General features: G+C 45.3%; 1 protein-coding gene across 1 annotated transcript; it reads left to right on the top strand.

The window, feature by feature from the left end:
- The first annotated feature begins 892 nt into the window (after positions 1-892).
- On the top strand, positions 893-7,544 carry LOC128351688 (vitelline membrane outer layer protein 1-like). The gene is made up of 3 exons (XM_053311431.1): positions 893-1,063; positions 3,046-3,143; positions 7,247-7,544. The coding sequence occupies exons 1-3, from the start codon at positions 893-895 to the stop codon at positions 7,542-7,544; spliced, it is 567 nt and encodes a 188-aa protein (XP_053167406.1).
- The last annotated feature ends 1,466 nt before the right edge of the window (positions 7,545-9,010 follow it).

The following is a 9,010-nucleotide window of genomic DNA, read 5'->3' as shown; positions in this document are numbered from 1 at the left end:
ATAAAAAGTTAGTTATGGAAATGGAAGCATCAGGGATCGGAACTAACTTTTTGGCGGCCAAACCAGAAGTCTCGGAGGTGAACCTTTGTGCAAACCTAAGGTTCAGATTGGAGTTTAGCGAGACAAAACAAAAGTCACTTTTGCCACAAAACCATGGTTTCCAGAATTCAGATGTACAGGAATTCCAACCTCTGCCCCGATTTTGTTTTACATCTGAATCTGGTGTGTGTGTGTGTGTGTGTGTTTAAATACATTAATTTTTTTATCATATGCATATACCCCCTTCCAGCCAGCCAATGAGAAGCAGGAGAGGGGGATCTTTACTCCCCCTTTCCCCCCTTCTGCACCGGGGACATCAATGAGGACATATTGGCTTCAAGCCAGCAATCCTCATACAGAAACAAATTGCATAGCTGTAGTGTAGGGAGGCAGGAGGGCTCTCACTTGAAGGTCTTCTAGTACCCCTAGGAGTACTGGTGCCCTCCTTGAGGAATTCCTGCTCCAGATAACACCCCACTTTCAATTACAGGATTTCCCCCATTTTTGCCAAGTGTAATCTTTACGTGCGGCAACGAGAAATTCACTCACCATAGCCCCGTCCCTCCCAGTGTATTCAGAATATTTTCTGGTTGTGCCTTGCTGTGGACACCGAAAAGGATCCAACCCAAATTGCCAGCAACTTTTAGCTGCTTGTGGGACTCAAACTATGGTCCAAAAAGCCAGATAGACAATGTATAGAATTAACCCAATGTAAGCATGTTTCGGAAAAAGCAGAACTGATGTAAGTAAGTATGGCTGGAGGACAAACACCAAACTTCCAAACTGTCCCTTCTCAGAGCTGTTATTCTTCTGCTAGGTTGTTTGCAGGTAGACCTAAAGCAGAGCATCTTCCATGGCTCTCCCTGTCAACATTTTGTTCTCCTTGATGCTCCCCTGCTGCCTGGGGGCTAAAGTAGCCCGGAATTATAAGACCATTCTAACAGTGAAAAATGGAGGGCCATACGGAGTTTGGGGTGCAATCGAATTGTGCCCTGAAGGTTATGCTCGTGGATTCGCACTCAAGGTAAGAGTTTCCCTATTTTGGACCCCTCTCCGTTAAGACACCTTGATGCCGGGAAGCTGCCTCAATCAGCAAATTCCCCCATCCAGGGGTGGAGGGAGCCAATGGCAGTTGGGGGGCAGGCTACAGCTCTCCCCTCCCCCACCACTGTGCATGCACACTGGCCACATCCCTTGCATGTGTCATCAGATCCAGGGGGCGTGGCCAGTATCCGGAAGTGATCCTGCAGCTCCTCCCCACTCCTTCCCAGCCGGTGTATCAATGACAGCTGGGTGCTGCCTTTCTTTCTCTCCTTTCGTCTGAGTGAGGAAGAGAAAGGAAGGAAGAAATGAGTCAATGCAAGGGATGTTGATGCACGGGGAGTGGCCAGTACCTGGGAGGGGGGCTGGATGGCCATTTACTTGCCAGCTGGAAAGGAGTGGGGAAAGGGCTGTTCCTCTTGCTCCCAGCCGGTGAGTGTTTTGTTTACCAGCTGGTTGCAGAAGGCGGACATGGCGGTGTCCCAGGGGAGGGGGCACCATGGAAGTCACCCCCACCCCAGCAGCCCAGGGACCTTTGTCCTCCTGCCCCATTGTCCAACGAAGGTTTTGCCACTGCTTCCATCTTTTCTTTTGAATGTTTCCCAGACAACTGCTTTAGAACCCCAAAAGGCAAAGGTGAAGAAACCGTAGTACATAAAGGAATCATCTAAAGGAATGGGAGAAGGCAAGAAAATGATGATGGTGGTGGGATCAGTTCTGATGAGGACAGGAAAGCAGATGTCAGCACAAGTATGGAGAAAGGTGATAGTGTTGCATTACCATAGTTGCCTCACTTCCTGGAGCATTGAGAAGTCTTAGGGGTTTGCTGTGCTCCTTGGATTCTGGTTTCCTTTTTAGGGAGAGTCACTGAAGATTCATTGTGTCTGTGGAGGATTTGGCTTCTTTACACACAAATACAGGCTAAACATTGGGTGAAGTTAGAAATATTTTAGAACATCCATCTAAGTCAGCAGCACGTTACATCAGGGAGCCCAAACACTGCCTCCATGAGCAAAGAACAAGAAAAGGACCCTAACCCTGCTACCTTGGCAAAGAGGCACCTTTTAAAGCAGTGATTTATTTAGTTGGGGGAGAGTAACTGGCCCTATCCACCCCAGGCAAAGTACCTCCAGTGACTGTTGCTAGTGTCTATGTTATGTTTCTTTTTGGATTGTGAGCCCTTTGGTGACAGGGATCCATCTTATTTATTTGTTATTTCTCAGTGTAAACTGCCCTGAGCCATTTTGGGAAGGGCGGTATAGAAATCAAAGAAAGAAAGAAAGAAAGAATTAATTAATTAATTAATTAATTAATTTCAGATGAACCTGTTAGTGTAGGAATAACTTGAATCAGGTTGGGAGCTTCATTGCAGGAAGATAGCAATAGCAATAGCAATAACATTTATATACTGCTCTATATCCGGAGCTCTCTAAGCGGTTTACAATGATTTAGCATATTGCCCCCCAACATTCTGGGTACTCATTTTACCAACCTCGGAAGGATGGAAGGCTGAGTCAGCCTTGAGTCCCTGGTCAGGATCGAACTTGTAACCTCCTGGTTACAGGGTGGCAGTTTTACCACTGTGCCACCAGGGGCTCTTATAAACAAGATTCATCTTATGAACAAGATGAAGAACAAGACTGAATTTTTCCTATGGCTTGCCCATCTGGGTCCTACGGGACTGGCTGGCTGGATGTACCTGTTGCTGTTGTCTGACGTGGATGTGAATGCAAATCCCCAAGCTTGGCTAGCAATTGTTTTGCACAATTAGTAGCCAATGACTAGCGCTGAAGCTAGTCATGATTGATCTGACTGGACCAGTATGATGCTGTCCAATTCTAGCAGGGAGGGAGCCAATGTGAATGGCTAATTCCCACTGAAAACATTGTGCTGTAATTTTACAAAATGTGGGCAGCCGTAGAGTGCATCATCAATGTTATCATCACTCCTTCTCTTCACCACCAGGTACAGGAACATCTGGGTGTATGGTATGATGATACAGCTCTGAATGGTATTCGCCTCTACTGCACTAATGGCAAAGTCGTTGAGTCAAAAACTGGCCCGTGAGTGACTTTTTGTTTCCTTTTCCCTTTTGGCTGTCCTGCTTGAACCGTGGAAGGGGCTGGGTTGTTTTCTAGGTTTGTGCATTTTGATTCGGGTACAAAACGTTTTGTGCCTGAAAATGGCAATTTCAGAGGTTTTGTAACCAAAACAATATCAAGAATTAAAAAAAGAAGAGATTTTTGTTTCCAAATCGAAATGACTGTGTTTTGGACAGAATGGTTTCTTCTTCCGAAAAGCATTGCAATTGAAATTGACTTCTCTGACTCTCTCCACTCCAGCTAAAGCACTGAGTGATTAGCAGAAGATCAGATATGCAAAAAGCTGTTGAGCATGAATGGTTTAGTTAAGTATGTGTTGTATTCAGTGTGATTGAAATGCAAACTGACCTTGCAAAGGGATTTGGAAGACAGCATTTTGAGACAGACATATCCAAATATCTTTGGGAGCTCAATGCAATTCCAAAGCTTTTGCTAAAAGCCATGGTATAAATTGTGTGGAGAAGCTTTTCGAGAAGCTGGTTAGGAAAGTTTTAAAATTACACAGGTTTTTCTTTCCAAAGGTTTAGAAAGAATCTCTTGACTTGTTCAGGGGTCTTTTGAAGAGCTATTTTGTTTTTCTTCTGATTTTTATGAGTTATAGTGGTGTATAAGTTTTGTTGCCCAAGCTGAGCAGTCTAACGTAATTTAGGCCACAATGTAATTTGGTGGGACATGATGTCTGAGCCAGTGGTTCAAAACTTTTGCCATTGCAGGGACAGGTCATCCACATGGGACTACAGGAGACAAAAGGAGGGGGGTGGGGAATACCCCTGTCAATCTATTGACATCCCCAGGAATCTTAGTTGCTTTTCTCTTTCTTGTAACCATGATCCATGGTTTTGCACTTTCTTAAGTGCAGTGATGATAAATCTCAACAATTCTGAACAGTAGGCTGGTTTGTTTGAGTTACGGCTCACACCACTTCAGTTAAATGAACATTTGAAGCTGCTCCATAGTACCAAGGCAGTTCATTGGTCTATCTTGCTATCTCAAATGACCTGTGGTCGCTGTTCCATGGGGAGGGATTGCTTGAATCCACAAATGGGTTGTGCTGCTGTGCTAGTGCCACAGGGACAGGCCCCCACCTGCTGCAAAATTCTCAAATCACTGTGCCAAAAATTTAAGTGTCATTGTTGTTCATCATTCTCTTCACTCTTTCAACTTGTTTACGTGGGGCTTCAGGGGCAAAACAGTGGCTTGGGTGGCAGTGCCCCAAGGGTGGTGCACCCAGATTCCAAATAGGGCAAAGGGCTGATTTCTTAGGAATTTTTGAGGTTTACGTGTCTTTAAGGTTCTTCCCCATAGGGAATAATGGAGGTTTCAGCAGCCCCATAACTCCACCTGGGGGGCACTGGGATGGCCTGAAGCAAGTGGTGGTGTAGTGCACAGAGGGTGCCAACCACCCCCCTGAATTGCTAACCCATTGGGGTACTGGGCTTTAGATTGAGTTTAGATTCTCTGGTAGCAAATGAGATTTTTAATGAAAAACCATGAATCCACTCTCATATGCTACTAGAGAATCTACTCTCAGAACACCTCTAGAACAAAACCCTGTACTTCATGGGTTGGCAACCCATGTGGGTGGTTGGCACCCTATGTGCACTACATCGCCACTTGCTCTGGGCCACCCCAGTGCCCCTCAAGTGGAGTTATGGGACAGAAACCTCCATCATACCCGACGAGGAAAATCTGAAAGCCGCATAACTTCATTAATTCTTTACAAATCAGCCCTTTGCCAAATTCCTCTGAAAAAATTGTGGTAGCTTCGTTGTACCAACTGGGCACTACCACCAACCGCACTCCACTCTGGGCCACCCCTCCCCTGACGGGTGAAGCTATACTTTTCCTGAAACATCCATCATACCCTATGGGGAAAATCTGAAAGATATGCAAACTTCAAAAATTCACCAAAAATCAGCAGTTTGACCAATTCCTTGAAAATTTTGTGGTAGCTTCCACTCATTGGGCACTATAACCCCAATCCACTCTTTTGACCATGTGACCCATTTTAAAATCTGAATTAATTCGGATTTGGATACAAAACAAAACTGGGGTGATTCGGAAGGCTTAATTTTGGACAAAATACAAAATGGGGTTGATTTGGACTTGGTACAAATCAAAACAGAAAAAATATAAAACACGCAACCCTATTGTTTTCAGTGTTGTTGGATTGACCTAGACAGAATCTGTCTGAATCGTTCTGAGCTCTCTCTGGCTGACATACTGTGCAATGTTCTGCCTGCCTTTTAACGGAAGTGTGTGCACTTGTCCAAAATTCAATAATTCCCTGGGCAGAATGTCGTTGCCCTGTCACCATTCCACTGGACAGGAGTTGAAAGGCTTTTTTATAGGGGTTGTTTTTATTGTGGGCTTCTAGGCCATCTGGGGTTGTGGACGGATGGCTTCCAAAATACCTATAGAATGTTCCGCTATTGTCTATAGGAATTTGGATCCACTGATCTGTAAGGCTTGGAGGTATTTGTGCGCTGTTCTCATAATCTGCACTCCTGGAGCGTCCCTGATCTGTCTAAGATCCTGGATGGCAGCAACGTTTCTGATCCTTTCCTTCCTGTTCCTAATGTGGCAACATTGTCAATAGCTTACAGGATCCCAATTCTGAGGGGGGAAAGGACCAAGAGAGACTGAGAAACTCCAAGTGTAATGTAGAGAACTCAAGGGAGCCAGGCTTTTATTGAGATGAGGGCATATTCCAGGAGGGAGGGAGTGGTGTGATCGTAACCCATCTTTGGCATGAGATTAAGAACCTGGAAGAGGAACCTGACATCTATAGCTCTGAGTTTATTGCTAACTCCTTAGGTGAGCAACTAGGTTTTTTGAAGCACCACTAAGACCAATAGATATGTTGTGGGTATGTATGAATGTGTTAGGAACTGACCTATCATGCTCCTGAGAGATCTCATAAGAGCAGTAGTGGCCTGCACTAACAACGTGGAAGACTCCCGATGTCCCAGACCAGGGGCTCCCAATCTGTGGTACTCCAGATGGTGCTGGACTACAATTCCCATCATCCCCAGGTACAATTTATAGTGGCTGGGAATGATGAGAGTTGTGGTCCAGCAATATCTGGAGTTTCACATTTAAGGATCCCCTGTCCTAGATGACCAGAGATTCCTGTATTAAACTTCTCTTACCCAGGAATCTCTGCTTCTGAGAACCATCTTACCCTGTGCTATGAAATGAATGGGTAAAGGGATGATAGAGCGATTATTGGCTAATGGGCATAACCGTTCAAGGTATATCCATCACTTGCAGAGTTTGTGCATGGGTGGCCGCAAGACCTTTCCTGGGGGTGGGGGAAAATCTGCAATCTTATACCCACACCTGGAAGTAAGCCCCATTGATTTCAATGGGATTGGCTCAATGTAGAGGGGAACTGCCTTCCTTAATCCCCCTCCAGAGGCTCATGTAAGAACTTCAGTTTTCAGAAACGGAGGATTAAAAATGGGAGAGTTCTCTCTCCATTTTACCCTGTTTGCCTACAGCCCCCCACCCCACCCACCTCTTAGGTTGGACACCGTCCAATCTGCCTGCCTTTTAACAGAAAGTGTGTGCACTTGTGTAAGAGTGCACTTGTGCAAAATGCAAGCCTTACAAAGTCAGAGTTGCATAATGGACAGACAGTGGCTGTCAATAGCTCACGGGTCTGCAGCTACCTTTTCTTCCATCTACCACCCTCCTTAGGCTAGGTGTTGCCCCTTACAAGTATGTAGCCAAACTGGCCCGCGAAATGATTCAGCCTTGTTCGGTGTTCAAACTGGATCGGACCCTGTTTGGCTGTACGTAGAACTAGAACGGGCCAGATTGATTCAAATATGGTTCAAATTCAAACCAAAATGGCAAAACCAGTTCTGTACCCATTTTGACTGATGTATGGGTCTACATGTTCTACTGTTCCTTATGCAAGATTTCAAAACTGCAATATCCATGCACTTTTATTGACAAGACCATTTGAGACATGTGGGATGTTATCTGTACAGTACGTATATTGTTTAATATAATTCATATATTTCTCAGAATATTATAAACATTGTCTTCTTTGGCAGGTGGGGAAAATGGACAGAGCCTAAGTATTGTCCCAAAGGCAACTTAATCTCCTTCACACTGAGAGTGGAAGAACCCCGAGGGCTGGTTGCTGATGATACAATAGCCAGCAATGTCCAGTTCACCTGTCAAGGTGGACAAGTTCTGACAGGCAACTCACATGCATGGGGTGTTTTTGGACCATGGAGTGATCACTGTCGCTCTAGCTCCATATGTGGGCTTCAGACAAAGGTAGAGAGCAATCAGGGTACTGGTGATAACACAGCACTTAATGATGTAAGATTTTTCTGTTGTGCCTGAACCATAAGAGCTCTCCTTACTTTTAAATCAGCGTGTCTGTGCACGAGTGGGTTTGTTGAGATGAAACAAACACAATTAAAAGTTGAGCTGTGTGTCTTTTGTTTTTTATCTGACTTGCTTGTCCCTGTGTGCATTGTTACTGTGTACGGGAGATCAGAAATGAATTACCACAATAGGAATCCCACCCCCCACTGATCCCAATGAGGATGGGACGGGCAATGTAAGTTGAACGAGGGCCTTATTTTATGAACTAACCAACAAGGAGCTGCAAGTGCAATACTTAAGATGCTATCTTGCATGGCATCTAGAATGGTATCTTGCAGGGTTAGCATGGTATACCCCTGCTAACTGGGCAAAGAGGCACCTTTTACCGTGGTGATTCTCTTTATTTAGCAGGGGGAGAGTAACTGGCCCTATCCACCCCCAGCACAGTACTTCCAGTGACTGTTGCTGGTGTGTGTCTTATGTTTCTTTTTAGAATGTGAGCCCTTTGGGGACAGGGAGCCATCTTATTTGTTATTTCTCTTTGTAAACCGCCCTGAGCCATTTTTGGAAGGGCGGTATAGAAATCGAATTATTATTATTATTATTAACTTGCAGGGCTCTATATTGTCTCCAGTGCTTGCATCTACAAGAAACCGCTGTAAGAGAATATCAGGAGATTTGGTGCAGGGTGTTATCAATATGCTGATGACACCCAAATCTTTCTTTCCATGTCATCATCATCAGGAGAAACTATACCCTCCCTAAATGCCTGCCTGGAAGCAGTGATAGGCTGGATAAGGGATAACAAACTGAGAATGGATCTAGAGAAGTCAGAGGTCCTTATTCTGCAGGGTTGGAACTCGGGAGTCGATTTTGTTCTGCCAGTTCTTGATGGGGTCACACATCACCAGAAGGAAGAGGCATGCAGGCTGGGGGTGCTTCTGGATCCAAACATCTCCCTGGTGTCCCAGGTTGAGGTAGTGGCCAGAGGTGCTTTCTATCAGCTTTAGCTGATATACCAGCTGTTTCAGTTTCTTGAGATAAAGGACCTCAGAACAGTGGTATATATGTGGGTAACCTTCGAGTACTGCAATGCACTCCATGTGGGGGCAGTCTTTGTACATAGTCCGGAAACTGCAATTGATAAAGAATGCGGCAGCCAGGTTGGTGTCAGGACTACCAATAAGTTTCCATGAAAAATATGAAGTGCTGGTTATAACCTATACAGCCCCAAACAGCTTAGGCCCTGGGTATATAAGAGAATGGGGGTATTCTTACGATCACAAAAACTGGGCTAGGAATCCTAGCCCGATTTTTTGATCGTAAGAACCACTGGGCTTGCAGCCGAGCCCAGTGGTTCTGGAGTGGCTAACCCGCTTCTGTAGCCCACCCCTTAGCCCGGGTTTGCTTAGCCCGACTGCTCCGCAAACCCGGGCTACTCATGAGCAGACCCCCGGCCGGGAGGCTTAAAAGCAGCCTCC

The sequence above is a fragment of the Hemicordylus capensis genome, chromosome 3 (assembly GCF_027244095.1).
Source record: "Hemicordylus capensis ecotype Gifberg chromosome 3, rHemCap1.1.pri, whole genome shotgun sequence".
Lineage (NCBI taxonomy): Eukaryota > Metazoa > Chordata > Lepidosauria > Squamata > Cordylidae > Hemicordylus > Hemicordylus capensis.
Note: the sequence above shows the minus strand (reverse complement) of the source record. Positions and strands in the feature narration are given on the sequence as shown.

What these genes read in the sequence shown, in the direction of transcription:
- LOC128351688 (XM_053311431.1), top strand. Translation starts at nt 893, where the DNA reads ATGGCTCTCCCTGTCAACATTTTGTTCTCCTTGATGCTCCCCTGCTGC. An exon ending in CTCGTGGATTCGCACTCAAG is followed by an intron (nt 1,064 to 3,045) that starts GTAAGAGTTTCC and finishes CTTCACCACCAG; the next exon opens with GTACAGGAACATCTGGGTGT. An exon ending in GTTGAGTCAAAAACTGGCCC is followed by an intron (nt 3,144 to 7,246) that starts GTGAGTGACTTT and finishes CTTCTTTGGCAG; the next exon opens with GTGGGGAAAATGGACAGAGC.